At 37.3% G+C, this 18,019-nt stretch overlaps 1 protein-coding gene across 1 annotated transcript in view; it reads right to left on the bottom strand.

Moving 5' to 3' along the window:
• Positions 1-18,019, bottom strand: part of LOC124163248 — a 91,893-nt gene that overhangs the window by 66,762 nt on the left and 7,112 nt on the right. The window contains exons 5-8 of the mRNA XM_046540008.1: positions 12,427-12,568; positions 12,101-12,321; positions 8,533-8,710; positions 5,500-5,702 (exon numbers count right to left, since the gene is read on the bottom strand). Coding sequence (XP_046395964.1) covers positions 5,500-5,702; positions 8,533-8,710; positions 12,101-12,321; positions 12,427-12,568 — 744 coding nt within the window. The remainder of the gene's footprint in view (positions 1-5,499; positions 5,703-8,532; positions 8,711-12,100; positions 12,322-12,426; positions 12,569-18,019) is intronic.

Raw genomic sequence — 18,019 nt, 5'->3', positions numbered from 1 at the left:
GCACTTTTTCTGTCTTTAGTGGCCTTGTTTAATGTTTTCAGTGGCTATTTAAGATGGAATAAAAAAAAATGTCTTTCTTATTCATTTTAAGCTGTGAAAGATAGTTAAAAATCACATGAACCTAAACTTCCCATTCTTTATTGTTAGATATCAACTATCTAAGTGCTAAAGAAATTTCCGTCCATTTTAGAAAACTTAATCAAATAACAACTTGAAAATTTATGTATAAGATTTTCATCTAAGAATTTAGTGGACAGTAGCCGATAGCAATAGTAGCAGATAGATTTTTTTTCCAACATCTACGAAATTAACAGCATCCCACCTAACTGCCATTTGTGATGCCCTTTATTGCTCAGTGATAACTTAGGGTCACAGCCAGTTCCCAAAATAACCTTTGTAGGTTAATATTTATAGTTCCTTCCGTATTTTCATGTGAATTTACATATTTTTGATAAGTCATTTTCATGATTCAGTTTCGATCATAAATTACGTAGGATATAATTTTCTACCAGCGAATATTTAACGTTAATTCTTTTCAGTCACTCCATCCGGCTACCGCGCTCCATCATCTTTGCGGACGAAGACTTTTTATTTGTCATCAAAGCCACTGATGCTGGGAGTGAGGTACCATGTCTATATAATAAATTTCTCTTCTTTTATACTGACAGGAGCAAGGTTCCTACCGGAGAAAAGCTGGAGAAGCATATTCCTTTATGGGAGAAATAACGAGTGAAACGTTATTATCCACATTCATTTTTTTCTTAAACACACGTTTTATCATTTTTCAAGATATTTAAGTGAAGTATTGGTTCACTTATGTGAATTCCCAAAAATGATACCCCACAGCATGTGCCTTAACCTCATATAGTTTTCGTGTTTCTTTCTCCATCATATTGAAAATTATGCTAAGTATCATTGATATAGAAAAAAGATTTCCTTAGTTTTCATGCTGAAGGTTAGTTGCACCATGATTGTTAAATAAATAGCAGCATGGAAAGAACAAAGCAAATAACTAATTTCTATAGAAAGTATGCTGAGAAGAGAGACAGTTTTATAACAGCAGCACCTCACACCCAGTAGGTATCAATGGCATTGATGAAAATGAAGAAGTCTTTGATTGAATAGCTGGCGGTAAGGTAGATGCGGTGAGAAGTAGAAGCCAGAGAGGTGGGTGGGGGAGGTCCAGACCCCTCCAAAATATAAAAACAATTATTTTCCTTCATGAAAGAAAACAAAATATTGTAAAATCATAAATTTACGAAGTAATTTTTTAACAAATCAAGTTTTTTTGATTATGAAAACTGTTCAAATCGTTTAAAACCCATTAGTTGGTACCCTCTTTTTCTTAAATTTTCCACCCTGGTTGATGGTTTGAGGCGTTACTTATGGAATTTATTCATATTGAATGAAAATTAAACTATATTTTTCCAAATAATATATTTATTAGATCACTACCATGATTTTGATGCCCTGTGTCATCCTCAGGCCTGAGGAAGCCAGGGCCTGAGGATGACGCAGAGCGTCAAAACCATGATAGTGATCTAACAAATATTTCATGTGGCAAAGCATAGTTTAATTTTCATTCAATACAAATCCCACCCTGGTTTTGGACCCACCCCCTCCCGAACGAAATTCCTGGCTACGCCACTGGGTAGATGGAGCACCTGACCTGGACAGACACCCGAGAAGAATTTAATTTGATCATTATTTTGTTTTTCCTTTCTCCTTTTCAGGCTAATATTTATTTCTGTTTATGGCTCACCTATTTCTGGCTCTAAAACTAAAAAAAGTCTTTTTCCTATATCGGCATTACATGGTTTTAAATACAGTGAAGAAAGAAACCCGAAAACTAAAGAAGGGCAACGAATTGAGGTATAATTTTCAGCGCTCACAAAAAAAACCAACATTGCAAAATTTTAAATTACACGATATTTAACAAATAATCAGCCCCAAAACATGACGTATTTCAAGCATTAGTTAAGTTTGTTGATCATGTTTACAGTAGGTTAGTAAAACCAAAAAATAAGCTCACTTCCGGCTATGCTGCTAGCTAGATAAATTCGTCACTATAGTGAGCGAACAGGGTGGTTTCCTATTATTTTTTTATTGCCCAAATTATTACTCCTAGAGTACAAATTTCACATTTTAGATTTTTAAATGAAGATATCTATTTTTCGCGATTAAATGAAAAGTGAAAATTTTCAAGCACTCGAAAACGCAACTGCTAAGTATGAATGCTGGGAAAACTCCCGTGTGACGTCGTTCTGGTTCCCGCTGCCGCAAGTGAGGTGACCTTGGGGCGAGGCTCTGAGCGCTGATACGACGCGGGATTCTAGCAGGTAGCTGAGTACCCTGATAGCTGGTAGCGCTTGGCTTAATTAAGGATTATTATTCCCCTATCAAACGAAGGAAACTTTCCGAACTTAGGTATTTTTAATGTGTGATTATTAAGAGATGTTTCCCTGAGCTCTGTGCATCATGCATGCATTAGTAATCTCAGACGATATAAAACTTCTATCTACTCGTATATAAACTAGGTCACTGTGACGTCACGTGGAGTGGCATCGCATGGGCGCCAATCTGACCTTTTTCAAATGAAGTTAAAATTGACCATTGCCATTTGTCTAAACTGGGATTTCTAAAACCAAATACACCCATGTCTCGTATAGCGCAATTTCGATTAGCGCAATTTCGATATAGCGCAAATTCGTTCCTCGGGGAAACATTGCAACGCAGTGTAGCCTAATCAAAAATTTTAAACGCTCTCGTGATAAAACGTGAACTTGCGCTAAGTACACACGTAATTTCTATCAATTTACGCATATTAATATTATTTCTTGCCTCAAATCTTCTTTTTTGTTTATATATTAATCGAAATTCATTGCTGTGCAATTGCCAAAAGTATTACTCGTCATTGGGTCCAGATAGCCGGCCTACCGAAGATTTATCTCGTCTCCTTAACAGAATGATAATAAATAATTTAGATCGTTAATTAAGCGTGGGGCTAGTGGAAATGAGTTTTTTTTTCAGCAATACGGTTTGAGACGTATTTTTGCCGTCGTAGGTTACCGGGCGATTGACTTGTCTACGCTAAAGCCTTCAAGGTCATCGGTATTCACGGGGGAGAAATGGAGCGGTGGCCGAGTTGCGCATGAATAGCATCAACACATAAAAGGGTCCGCTATAGAGTCTCAAACACAATGGCTTCGTTCCCTCCCCGCAGTCATAGGCCTTCTGCGTCTCAGGAATACAGTTCAGCAGAAGAAGGTGATTTAGATAGAGCCATACAGAGTAAAAACCAAGAGAATATGGCAAAAAATAGGAATGCGTGTAGAAAAATCAAGAATTTATCAAGAAAAACCATAAACCTAGAAGAGGACTTGAGAGAGGTCAATTGCTTTGAAAATGGAGAGCGTCAAAGCGATATTGCGTGGAAGTTTAAACTCACGATGCCTTATTCTGAATAAAGACGAAGCTAAAATATCAGTGACCTCAGCCGAACCAACTTCAACCAAGCGGTCTACACATACGGAAAGTTCATGGTGAATCAGTACAAAAAGACGAGAGTGGTAATCGCTCCGAGACATTAAGTGAAAGCGGTTGGTTCCAGAATTTAAACGGCAAGCAGGTATTTTCAGTGCGGCGATATCAGGTGAATCTGCAAGTGTTGATATAGCGCAGCCACCACAAATTTTCTGATGAACTCCAAGCTGTTATTGAAAGTGGCTCCTTTCCCCCTCAACTAGATCTAGTGTTGACGAGACGTTATTCTTTTGGAAAAGAATGCATTCTCGTTCATTTATTTACAGGGAAGGAAAACCTGGGTCAGGTTTCAAGGCATTTAAGGACTGTTTCACGTAGCTGCTAATGACTCGGAGGACTTCAAATTAAAATGATTTATCATTCATAAACTCCGCTAGCTATGAAATGGCATTTAAAGTAGCATTTTCCTGTCATTTCGATGAGCTACAAAAGGGCCTGGGTGACACAACAGTTGTTTTTAGACTAGTTTGAAAAATCGTCAACTGCCGGCAACGCATTACGATCCCCTGAGATAGCAGATGTTAGCCCACCCGCACGACAGGATGGAATTTCGAAAGCACGTAAGAATTTTTTTTAACGTGAATAAAAGTCTTTGAATGCGTGAATACTACCTTTAAAGATGTTTTAAACTATAAATATTTATAGAAATAATGTTTTCTAAGGGTTTTTATGGGAATATAGATGTTTTCGAGGAAATTCAATACCAAAGACCTATGCTGCCAGGAACGCATCCCTATCTTCCCTATGTTAAAACGCTCTCGTATAACGCAAATTCGTATAGCGCAAAGACCCCAAGGAACGCATCCCTTGCGCTATACGAGACATGGGTGTAATGTGTATATTATGAATACACTAATGGTGGGTAAGGAATCGCAATCATTGCATTTCATTTTCTTTGATGAAGGAAACTACCCTATTGTGATGTGATGAATGTGTTGCATTCTGCAGGATTACCACTCTCCTTGGTGCCTTGTAAAAGTTTATCAAGCAAAGTCTCGCAACACATCATCTTCATATATCGAGGACTTGCGCATAATTAAATCGCATATATTATACACTTGCCTCTGAAGATTTTAAGTGTGGGAGATTGAAGAGACAAGAAATTTTGACAAAGTATGTTCTTTTTTTCTTTCGATAATTCCTAATAGAAACATTCATACGAACTTCGTTATTACTAACCTCTGTTTTTTCGGTCCCGCAAACTTCATAATAACGAGGCTACTGTAGTCACTAAATGGATAGACCAACTTATCAACCTTCCAAATACCTAGCACAGTCACTTCAGCATTACCTCAGAAATACCTTGCCATTTGTGTGAGACTCAACCCATTTCAATGAAATATTGAAGAAGATTATCATCAGCCCAACAACACCATAGTTGGCTTAGATGTTGCATCCCTCTTCACCAACGTCCCAATTCAAGAATCGGGGGATATCAAAAGAGAGCTCACAACATTTGCAATTCCAGAAAATAAGCCCCAACTGATGGTGTGCTGCCTACTGATAGAGAACTCCTACTTTCTAGTAGAATGGGAGTTTCTTTGAACAAAATGACGGAGCGGCGATGGGCTCACCTGTCTCCCAGGCGATAGCGATTGGAATCCATGAAAAGAAACCCAAGCGATGGCTAAGGTACGTGGATGACACATTCGTAATTTGGCCACATGCACCTGAAGAACTGCTGAGATTCCTGAAGCACCTCAACTCCCAGTATCCAGCAATACAGTTCACAATGGAGGCCAAAGATCTAGTAATTCAATATTGCTAAGTGTAAATTTTTTGGCCCTGCTGATTACGTATTATCAAAAGTTCACAGTACATATGCCATGAAAACAGCTGAGAATTAATGCAGGAAAGTTGCCCATTGCATGGGTGCATTATGGGATGGAACATTTTCAAAACATCTGACAACATAATTAGAGTTTTCTAAGCACAAATTATCATCATGACCCTTACTGTTTTTCCCATTTGATGAATGCCTCCACGCGTGGAATCCATATTGTTTGTTACTATTTGCTATGCTCATAGCATTTTGAAGACAGGCATTGGAGACATGCCTCTTCTCAGTTAACCAGAAGTGCCTTCTTTCAGACCTTAAGAGGGAGTGAGACGACACCGCACTGGGTAGTGGCTCCAGAGTCTCAAATTGCACGATGCACCTTAAACACAAGAACCATCTTTCATCAAATCAAGAATTAGGCCATGAGATGGGACTGAACAATCAAAGAGACAAAAAGTTTATCTTTTATCTGGACGATAGCAGCAAGTCACCTCTCTAAAAAGGTTTCCAATGCCAGCAAAAAATTAAGAATTTCAAATCAACTGTATATCCAATGGAACTTATCCAATGCAGTTGGCCCTTATTTAACATTACCCAGTTTAATACCATTTCATAATGACTTCATTCATACTCAACATCATTTCTTGGCCAAGACATTAGATTCTGTAGTTTAAACCCCCTTAAAAATAAATTTCAAATACATTATTGGAAGAGAGATATATTTATTTTGATGTAATAAACAAGAAAATTTCACAAGCTTTTTAAAGACTATTTTGCTGCATACTATGCCCAGTTTGCTATTGTACCCAGATCATGAACTTCAGCTCTTGGAACAAATGGGAAACTTTTGATATGGAAATAAGCAAGAGTAAAAATATGAACAGTGAAAAATCATCATAGGCACATAACTTACAAATAACTTCCCATGTAATCTAAGCAAATAAAAAAGCTTTAGCCATATTTATCCAACAAAAATAATTAATAATCTATATGCTGAATATATAGGGATCCCATAGATATGCTTCCTCTTCCCTAGTGGAACATTGATGCCGAACCCACATTGATGATGATGAACCCACACAACCTTTACGTTGCATAGAAGGTAACATCAAAATTCATCGAATGATGGTCCTTAATGCCACATCGTATCAACATTGATCATCAATATCTATTCATCAATGTAGTACCGTATATCTCCGAATATAGTCCCCCTCTGAATATAGTCCCCCCCCCCTAGTTTTGAGACCCCAGTTTTGAGAAAAATTTTAAAATGCAAAGGAAGGCAGTTTTTCTGTGGTTAGCAAGTTAAGATTCTAGACTCAATAAAAACTATTTTTTTCTGTGAATAATAAGAACAAATCTGTTCACACATTTTCCATCACAACAAAATAACTATTCCTAAAATATGTTGTTATCCATTGCATGTATCAGTAATTTATAGTTCCTTAACCAGATGTAATGAAGTAATGAGAAAATTTTTCAAGTACCCAAGGCTATTGTATTTTTTTAAACACTCGCAAATTATTAATATTTTTGATTTCCAAATGACTACAGACAATGTAAATATATAAGCTTTAACATAAAGCCCATAAAGAGTATTGTATTTGGCCCTGAAACTTCCTTAGACCCAGTGTAACACACCCATTGCAAGTCATGTCATATCCAAGTGACTAGAAGAATTTAGGAAATCTAAATAAAATTGTGTTAAATAAATTATAAATATTATAAAAATATTGCCATCTAATGCCTGCTAAGCAAAATAATTAAACTACAGGACTTACAAATATCAAAGTAATAAAATTAAGAAATTAACTTTTTCCACCAAACATAAACACTGAAAAAATATGTTATCAATTTTCAATGCATCGTTGCGAATCATTGCATAAGTTACACAAAGAGTTTCTGCTCTGCATTAGCGCACAAATTCGACGATATTTTCCTCTAATTCTATGAATCTGCCGCATCGAGACCCCCGAAATGACTTCCGCGATGTATTAGCGCTTTGCAATCTTTCCAAAGACTTTCTTTCCACGCCAAATTTTTTCAGCCGTCATATGAATACTATGATTTATGGCGCATTCTGCAACGGCTATGTTTACATTGGCATCGAAACTCCATCTTTGATGGCTTCTAATCTGCTGCAGGATTGATCCTCATCTTTCTACTATAAATATCGCGAAAATAATTGCGAAATATTATGTGACGTAATTTATCGATCCTACTTACCCTGGCGAATTGAAGATATTCCTCCATAAATTGATCGCACTTTCGATGCCGAGTCGCTGGATTTCGATCAAATGCAGTAATGCCGGCGCTTCTGGTTTAAAGCCATTGATTATTGCGCCTTTTCAGAAACAAATGCATAACCATTGCGCATTCTTGTTCTGTGATGGCGGTAAAGGCAGTAGTTGTAAACACGAACCGCACGGGCACATGGACATATAGTAGCTATGGCCGCAATGAAATGCGAAATCGTCACGAAAGGTTTACTTTATCTGTTTATTTTTCGCAATGATTTAAATCGTGTTACTATTAAATGAGCGACGGGTACATATACTATTGATTCAATTCTAGTGTTCGATTAGTGTGATAGTGTGTGTTTAGTTTTGATTTTAATTATTTATTGTTTTGCGTCATAAAGTGATCAGTGTCGATTGAATTATTCTAACAATACTTTTCCAAGAAAAATTAACGGCTACCCCATGGATTCCGTGAAAACGCGTATTCAATATGCTATTTGAATCGGAAGAATCGTATCTTTACAACATTTGTGGCAAAAATTGTCTTAATTTCCGGTAAAACGTGGCAGTATATAGTCATATCTTCGATTATAATCCTCATAAATATACTCAAATAGAAAGACTACGAGAACATTAGCCATTATGCCGTTATTTATAACTTGATGGTCACCTTTAGTATGCTAAATTGGATTACACTCGATTATAATCCCCCCCCCCACTTTTCCTCGGCCATTTTTGGAAAAAAAAGGGGGGACTATATCCGGAGATATACGGTAAGTCCTGAACATCAATGTGTGCTAGGATCGGAAAGAGAGGCCCTTGAAAATTTAACTATTCACGCCCTATCAAAAATTTTCTCTTTGACCCAAGGAATTCTGAATGGCTCCAACCTAGAACCATTTTATACCATGTACTTTACTGGTGGTGTATTATCGAGAGTAACTTTTACTAACTAAAGACAGGACTAACTTTTTAGCCAATTCCTCCACATAAACAAGGACCGGCCCCTTCTCAAGAGCCATCTCTTGTATGTGGGCATGAAGCTCTTTACCAGGTGATGAGTCTAACCGCACTAGGCACTTTGATCCAACACGCAGTTCCCTTGATTCTCCACCATTCAACAGATCACACACATCCCACCGCAGTTCTATAAGTGAAAAAGATATTTTGGTTAGCAAATTCAATATTTATAATAACTCTGAAGCTTAAAAAAAAAACCTGTCAGAGCAATGTGTGATATCACCAAGTACACCTTGTATAGAGAGCTTTTCAACCCTCATACAGCAAATTTTTGCAATTTTATACGATGGCCGACAAAGTCCACATTTCTGAAAATCAGCTTCAAACGAGGAAAGACTCACAGGTGGGAGTCTGCCACTACACCTTACAATGAGGATATCTCAATGCACGGGATAGGTGATGATGTCCGACAAACCTCTTGCCAACTCGCACACATCCCGTTAGAAGAAGTCATTTTCTCTCTATGACAGGAATTGACAGCGGCTGAGAAATTGTGGGCCACTGGATGAGTCTCTGCCAGACAAGTGGCTGCCAGAATGTAATATGTCCAACTGCGGAGTGGCTCAATGGCTTGAGCCAACGAGACTGCTGGAGCCAGAGTCTGTTGAAGTCACTGCCTCCGAGTCCTGAAGTCAGAATGTCTCGTTCTCTCTGGAACTCCTCACCAGGACAGGGAAAGGGAGGGGAGGACGGTGGCTTCTGCTCACAAACAATGCTCTCTCCTGGGTCAGCATCTCACACATCAGCCTTCGGAACGTTGCACGAGGTCCAAACTCACTTCTCACACACACTCATATACAAGAAAATACAATACCCACATACTCAAACAACACTCACAACTAAATAAAAAGGGGAGGGGTGCAAGAATTATAAGTTTTCCAGCATACAGTCAATCACTGCCCTGGCGAAAACTGTTTTTTCACCCATTAAATGCACACTGCCCCGGTAAATATGAGTAATTGAAATAGCATTCGACAGATATGAATTTTTACACTAGACAGAAACCCATCATAACAGAGTAAATGCCAAGACGGCGTGAAAACATTTTTTTAGCAAGGCATCGTATTCCCTTCGGACATTCGAAAGAGATATATTAGTCCAACCAAGTATATGCCCCAAGTTTTCCCATAAAATTTAAACATTCCTGAAAACAGCTAAATTCTGGGACCAATCCTTTACAGAAACTTACCGAAATCCTGTGTTTCCTGCGATATAGGCAACCTTGTCCATCATTTCCATATTCATCGTTTTTTCCCCGCCCCCTTGAAAAATGATGGATCAAGGTTCCACTGCAAACACATTTTTCGGCACAGATTAAAATGGTGATCTAAATTTAACAAACATATTATAGCACTAATTACATAATCAGAAATTCCTTTACAGAGTAACATAGCTTAGCATGAAGAAAGTTAAGTGGATTATTATTCAACTGCAATATCTTACTAACTTGCTTCAAATCTGGTGGTAAATTATTAAAAAGTGTGAATCCCATGGACTTTGGACCTATGGCTCCATTATGGCTCCTAACAAACCGTTTGTGCAGATCTTTACAAGATCTAGAGTAATGAAGACGGCATGAATCATCGATTGGATATGAAGAAGTATTATTTTTTGTGCACATTTTTACCATATGAATGCACATGCAAGGAATTGATAAGATATGAAGCTTCTTAAACAGAGGGTAACATGTAGATCTGCTAGAAACATTGGTGATAAGTCTTATTAGCTTTTTTGAATGCGTTAAGCCACATCTGCACGGGGGAAGAACAACAAAACAAAATGCTGAATATATTGGGCCCACAAATATCGAACTACAGTACACTCCCGATTATCCCAATGGCTAACGATGGGGAGGGACGGCACGAATAATCGGAAAACACGGATAACCCAAACTTCCACTTACATGTGTTGTAATGCTCATAATTTATGTAAAACAAACAATATATCATTACTTACGCAGTTATTCTGTTGTTTAAGAGTGCTTCCCGGACTCATTGAAAGCTTTCTTTGCCAGTTCACGATCTTTTTAGCGGCGATAACATGATTTCACTCATATTATTAATGCTCCATGTAAGGCCTGGTTTCAAAAACCACACATCCGTGGCTGCGTGATCACGGATACAGAAAAGTGGTTTGCACGAATGCTTCAAAACCACGGCTTGACGTCAGAAACTACACTGTCAGGCACCACACCACATGGTCACCTCTCGCACAAGTTGCCCGGGTTGCAACTGCTGCGCGACGTGTAACCGTGATCAAGGAGTGCAGTCACACACTGCGATGCTTAGAAAACAGGAACATGGTGCTCCCGTGAATGCAGCTAGCGCGTGATCACTTCCATTTTACGAGGGGGATTCTAACGGAAATAATAAGCCCGGTGTATCCTAGCATTAATCTAGTGAGTCTGATAATTTTGCGTCCAATTTTTTAAATAAAGATAGCGGAAAAAATTGAGCGACAGTGAAAATCATGCACGGATAATCTGCAACCCGGATAAACCACAGCCGGATAATCGGGAGTCTGCTTTACACTTAACTGCTCTTCACAGGTGGACAACAGTAACATGTGCGCCACGTTTGTTTCACTGTTCCAGCCTTTCTCACTGGAGCTGCACATAAAAACAAAATACCCTCTATAGTACAAACTCCAAACTGTAATGAAGAGAAATTTCAACATTTCAGCTGCAATACCAGGCGAGAAAAAAAATGATTGTGCATTAATTTAGGATCTGCCCTAGTAAAACAAGAGTGAAATTCGCTGTAGTAAATTGATAAAAGTACTTATGTACTTACACAATGCCTGATACTCCTAATAAGAAAACATATAGCATATACCAGGCAAATTGCATATTTGCTTTTCCCAAGATACAGCAATAGACTAAGTTACTCCAAGAAATTGTGTGCTGGAATATTAGGGGATGTGTTATGTCTTGACGATATAAAAATCTTTAATAAATTAATGAAAGTGTCACCCTCCAAAAATATGAATTCAAGAATAAAAATTAATACAATTTTCAAAACAAACTAAATGGAGAATTACAGGTTGTAACAGGTTACATTCACGAAGGACCTTAGGATAATATTGGACTCCGTGCTAAGGTTTCATCAACATTTCAAGCATATCCACGCCAATTCTTATCAAGTACTTGGATTTATTCATTGGAACTGCAGGGCCTACAGAAATCCTGACTCATTAAAAGTAATATATTTTTCACAAGTCAGATCTTAATGTGAGTATGAGGTAGCTGCATTAAAGGTTAGGCTCTTTTCAAATTTTCCATAAATTACCACTTCCTATAATTGACCACTGGCCTTACAGAAGCACATTATCAGAACATTCATACAGTCATATGAAAAAAGTTAAGAAGGGAAAGCATACGAAAGTGCAGAAGAAAAACACAAAAGGTGGATTGGCCCCGGGTGGTCATGGTAGGAATATGGCTCACCTTTGCCAGCGATAAAAACTTACTCCCACTTCCTGTGATTTTAGGGAACTTCACAAAAATCAGAATGCTTACCTTTCCTTTGCTCATTCCAAACATCAAATTCAATGTTGCGAAATATTTCAGAGTCAAGAGCCTTTGCAACTTTATATGGAAAAGGAATAATTCCCTGAAGTATTATTTCTTTGGCATTATTATACCATGCACTAGATAATTTATTCTCCAAGGCTGTGTCTTCAATTTTTTCTTCATATATTTTATCCATTTCTTCATTTGTATTTTTGAGATTCTGCTTCCTGAAATGATAAATAAAATAATCAATACAAGGAAATCGTACAAAAATTCAACTGCATGAGTAAATTTCATCTTTGCTTTCTCATTAAAATCCAACCTGTACCCACCTTACAGACAAACATGCACTACACTGAGTCATACAAGAATCCCTCCTCAGCCTTACTGCTTTATCATGAAGCATTTTCTCAACAGCAAAATCTATTCCTTCCATCTTGAATACCTTTTCATATAATACATGGTAAACAAGAGCTGCAAATAAAAAATTACTTCAACCATAGTCACAGAGAGTATATTCCTTAACAGTAGTAAAGTATTTTGTAGAGTAAAGAGTAGTAGAGAATTTTATGACTGAAAAACCTATCCTAGGTAGTAAAAGAATATTGAAAAACAATTTTTAATTATTTCAAAGAATTTTAAAAATCAAAACGTCATAGAAGTCTAAATTTATGACTCTTTCAAGATTTTATACTAATATATGTATTAGGTATTGATTTTTTAAAGTTCATTATCATGTCGTCTCATTTTGTTGATTACGTATATATATGGATACTCATAGGAAGTAATGACTAATATTTTTGCATGAAAAGTTATTTTTACAATGCCATAGAAATAAAATATGCAAATATTATTTCACACCAATTTCAAAATTATTCTCACTACATTTTAAAATAAATTTGAAATACTTGGATAGTTATTTGGAAATCTTTTAAAACCCTTATATAAATTTACATTGGTACATAATCTTAAGTCATAGTAGAGTGTACAAATAAACCAGAATAAGAGTTAAGAGCTACAGCCATGCACAAAACGATCAATTGAATCAGCATTGTCTCCAAACTGAATTATATTTTGCATATTTTTTAAATAAAGAGACTACCAATGTCAATACCCACAAATGCACAAAAATTCCATCGGGGAAATCATTTGTCTTGATCAAAATGTTCACCTTTCAATAGGCAAAAGGTAGGTAATTGAAACGCTAAGTATTAAATGAATGACTAATATGTACACTAATTTATGATTAGTAATAAACCTAATCCCAAAAATGTTTGTGATTGAATTTCATCTTAACATCATTTTAAGTAAGCCGTAGTTCAAATTACCCGTAGTGTTTAAATAGGTGACAAAAAATATAGTACGAGTCTTTCCATATCAATTTGCCATTAAACTTCACATAAAAACCATAGAAGTATTTTTCTCTGGTTTCCAAAACCTGTTCAGAACACAGCGATTAAAATCTTTTGGGCTATTATTTTGCCACGGCAAGGTTTGGGTGTCCCCTATGTTTCTTGGCTTACACTGGTCTCTTTCTCAAACTGAATATAGTGAGGCTGGAATTCTCCTTTGCATTTACATAGATGTTGCATCTGGTGGAAGAGGAGAAGGTGGTTCGATGAGGGGGAGGTTGATGGTTTGGTTTATGTTTCTATAAGAAACGGCTGCTAATTTTGAGGCTGCTGTCCCTATTAAAATTGTTTTTGCCCTCCTTTCAAATTGCTATTGCTTCACTCACCAATCTCTGGTTAAAGCCTTTCACTTGGGCAACAATATTCATATTCTGCTCTTCAATTGCACGGCTGGATGCCGCATGCTCGGCTCCAGCAGATTTTGCCATGTCTCCCAGTTGCATTGCTCTCTCGTGTTCAAAGCAGCTATTCACAGATCTGCCTCTTTTGCCAATGCCAATTCTTCCCACAGTTTTGAAAAGGAATTTAGTAGACCCCTTCAACTTGCAGTAACGCTCTGTCCTTGATGCTTTTTACAAGATGTTTCACCTTAGCCTGTGGCAAGAAAATTACCCTGGTACGAAAGTTTCACAATACAGTGAGTCCTCGTTCTATGTCACCCCGTTTAACGTCATTTCGCGATAACGTCACGAAAATTTTGAGACTGTCATTTGTTTATCGCACCTTCGCTTCGCGATAACGTCAAGTCTTTTAAATTTCGCGCAGAAAAAAAAGGCGAAGCGGCGGGCGTTGCAGGTTGTTCGTTTTGTTGGCGGTAATACAGTCAGTCTAAGCAAAGTGTAAAACGGTGTGTTTATTCTTAACTGCGATTACGGTTTTAGCAAAAATTTCTGCAAAATGAATTCTTACGTAGGTGCGCAAGGTTTTACTTGACATAATGGTTTTCAGGAACCTAAAAAGTGATTTCAAGGCATTTTTCCGTGTAGAACTCGGAGTTTTTGTCGTCACTTTTTTTGCCGAGTTCACAATAATTTTGGTTCCTGTAACTGCGACGATGTTTCAGCGATGATGATGCCCAGGCGACTCTCGCCCGGGCGACCACCATAGCGAAGCCGAAATGCAAATGCTGGAAGATACAAAAATGGAGAAGGATTTACGTCACTGCTGCTATTGTCGTTGATGAAGACAGGAACTCGTATTTATGCGATAGTTTGGCATTCCCACCGTAAAAAATGCCCCACATATGATACGCTTACATTTTTTTCGCGGAGGAATTGTGAGGTCTAGGAGCCGATATTCACTTTTTACATTATTTCTTATGGGATATTATGCTTCGATTAACGTCATTTCGTTTATCGTCACATTTTCCAGGAACGGTAATTGACGTGAAACGAGGACTCACTGTATATTACCAATTTTATCTGTGGTTCCCATTATGTATGGTAGAAAGGCTTTCTTCAGGTCCCTGATGTTTTCTGTTGATGAATTAGCAGTGTTCATCATTCTTCCTTGATCTTCTACAGTATTTTCTTGAATGCTCGGGAGATTTGATTGTCGGGATTGGGATGTTTTGGACCCAGAATGTTTTCTTTCTCCAGATCCACTTGGTCTGAACTGCAGAAATGGAAGTTGACCTATAATTTAAATGTTTTGCACAAGGGATGCATGATACCTCAACGCACTAACCCAGAGTTCAACTTATTAGGTTGTGTGACGGCAGTATTGGGGAATGCTTTCATGTCCCCTTCTCAGAATGGGTTCAGAAAATCTAAATCCACATCCACAGCCACCTATGAAGTGGTGACCCACATACTTTTAAATCTGGACAAAAGAACGGAGACTCTGGGTCTTTTCTTTGACTTTTCTAAAGCCTTTGATCTTGTCAATCACCAACTACTGCTACTAAAACTGGGTTTTTATGGTATAGGAGGTACTCCTTATAAGTGGATTGAATCGTATCTGAGTGGACGTCACCAACATGTTGTATTATACAAAAATGGCACTCAGTTTATCTCTCCTGGTAAAGAAGTCCTACTAGGTGTGCCACAGGGCTCTGTCTTGGGTCCTGTTCTGTTTTTGCTGTATATAAATGATCTACCAGGTACTCTTAAATCTGTCACAGGTGTCAAACCTATACTCTATGCTGACAATACTACAGGGGGTCCTCGACTTTCGTACACTCGACTTTCGTATAATTCGCACTTTCGTACGTTCAAAATTGACACCTTTTACTTGACTTTCGTACGCTAAATTCGGACTTTCGGACGTTGGTCTGTAATCTTTTAAAAATTCCCGCGATGTTTATCGCACATCCCAACATTCAATTGTTTCAAATGGCAGTATATGCGAACAATACGAACGTATATAATGAAGGGAATTGTTGGTAGTTGACTCTAATCTAGGTGATTTATTTGGGAGAGAGACTGCCTGCTATAGGCTCCTTTATCAAAAGAAGAAAGCCTTCATTAAAGATATTTTTCAAAAGAAGTTGACTAGACATCATCAAATAGCTTTCAATAAAACTAGTAAGATCTTCTTTCTAATGGTGTTTTTTCGTTTGAGCGCTGTTTAATTCATGTACACCTTCAGCAACGATATTGCACGAAATATCACACGAATTCCGTTTGTCTTTTTTTAAAAACATGCGAAATATATGCGATCACGAATGTCACCTGCCAAATGTCGAATTTTGGTGTAAAAATTAAAAGGTATCCAGAGTGCTGGTTCAACAACTACATTTTGTTATGGTTCTTGATATGTCTTTTTATTTATAGTGGACGTAATAAGTGGAATGTCAACTTAAACGCCAAGAGGAAGTTTCACTCGATAGCCAACGGAGTTCTTGTTTTTGAAACTTTTATTTGTATTTTCTGCGTATTTTCGAAAGAAATTAGATGATTTGAGGAGTTTTATTACCATATAATTAAAATTAAGTCAATTGAAATGAATTCCGTAAAAAAAAGTTTCAGTACGTATATTCCGCTCTTCTGGAACGTAACCCCTAATTAGTATGGAAGTCAATGGTTCGACTTTCGTACAAGTTTCCAGGAACGCATTGTGTACGAAAGTCGGGGACCGCCTGTAATGTTATTGTATCTGCCCCACCATTGAATAGCTTGTCCCTTACAGCAGTCACTGCCACTAAACTCTAATATGAATGGTGTCAAAATAATTTTCTTAAACTGAACCTTGAAAAGTCTGGCCTTATTCATTTTTGTAACAAAAATAAAGCATCCGAAGCAATACCAATTGTTGAAGAGGGGAAACAACTCCCACAAATTTCCAGTTCACAGTTCCTCAGAGTTATCCTGAACAAAAATATGACATGGGTAGAGCACATCAGCAAATTGCGCAGCAAGCTCAGTTCAACATGCTTTCTCATAAGAAGCATCAGGAACACTGTAAATAATGATGTCTTATTGTCCATTTACTATAGTGAATTTTACTCGCACATTATTTTCAGTATCCTGTTTTGGGGTTCCTCTCCCCATTCTACTGAAATCTTTAAAATTCAGAAGCGAATTATAAGGCTGATGAGCAATGCCCCCTATGATTCACCTTGTCGTCCCTTGTTCAAGAAACTGGACATATTACCATTACCATGTGTGTATATTTTTCAGTTACTTGCTTACACAAAAAGAAATCTATTTCATTACATTAAGTACCGTGATGTCCACCATCATTCTACCAGGCAAATTGACCAGCTGCATGTTTCGTATGTGCGCACCAAGAATACCAGTGCTGGTCCAAATTGTATGGGCCTTCAATTCTACAATAAATTGCCACCTGAACTTAAGGCACCATTAAGTGTCACTACTTTTAAGACCAACTTACTAAAATATTTGAAATTAAGAATGTACTATTCTGTAGATGAATTCTTAAACAAAGTTTGACGTATCCTGCATCATTGTATATTTGTATTTATTGTATATATATTTTTTAACCTGACGTGTCCTATATCAGTGTACCCCTTGTACTTCTAGATCTCTGGACAAAGAAACATTATTATTATTATTATTATTACTGCATTGTTTTTTAGGTGATTCTTCATCGTAACTTGGATCAACCAATGCATAGGCCTATCTGTTCAGTAATATAGCTTGCTTATACCATCATTTTTACTGGACTGATAATAAAGTGCACTTCCTAAACAATAGATGTCTGATCCAACCCCTGTGCCTATTTATAAAGTATAATCTCAATCAATTGATTGCACAAAGTGAGAAAAACACATTATCATTAATTCTGTAGCTGCTCCTGACTTTGTCAATGTAAATTCTGTGTTACTCTCTCTGACATAAAAACTTGAAGTTTTAATTCTTATTCAAAGTAATATTAAAAAATTGAGAACGGCAAATAATGTACCTCAAACTCTTTCTTTACTATGGTGGACCGGTCATAAACACTTACAATATGCATCATAAGTATTTGAAGAGGACCATATCTTAGGCCTTAGACCCTTTACCAAATCGTCCGTCTTGTGGTCAGAAATTATGCTTCAGGGCTTGCCACA

The sequence above is a fragment of the Ischnura elegans genome, chromosome 8 (assembly GCF_921293095.1).
Source record: "Ischnura elegans chromosome 8, ioIscEleg1.1, whole genome shotgun sequence".
NCBI classification, from domain to species: Eukaryota; Metazoa; Arthropoda; class Insecta; order Odonata; family Coenagrionidae; genus Ischnura; species Ischnura elegans.
This window is presented reverse-complemented; position numbering and strand designations above follow the sequence as displayed.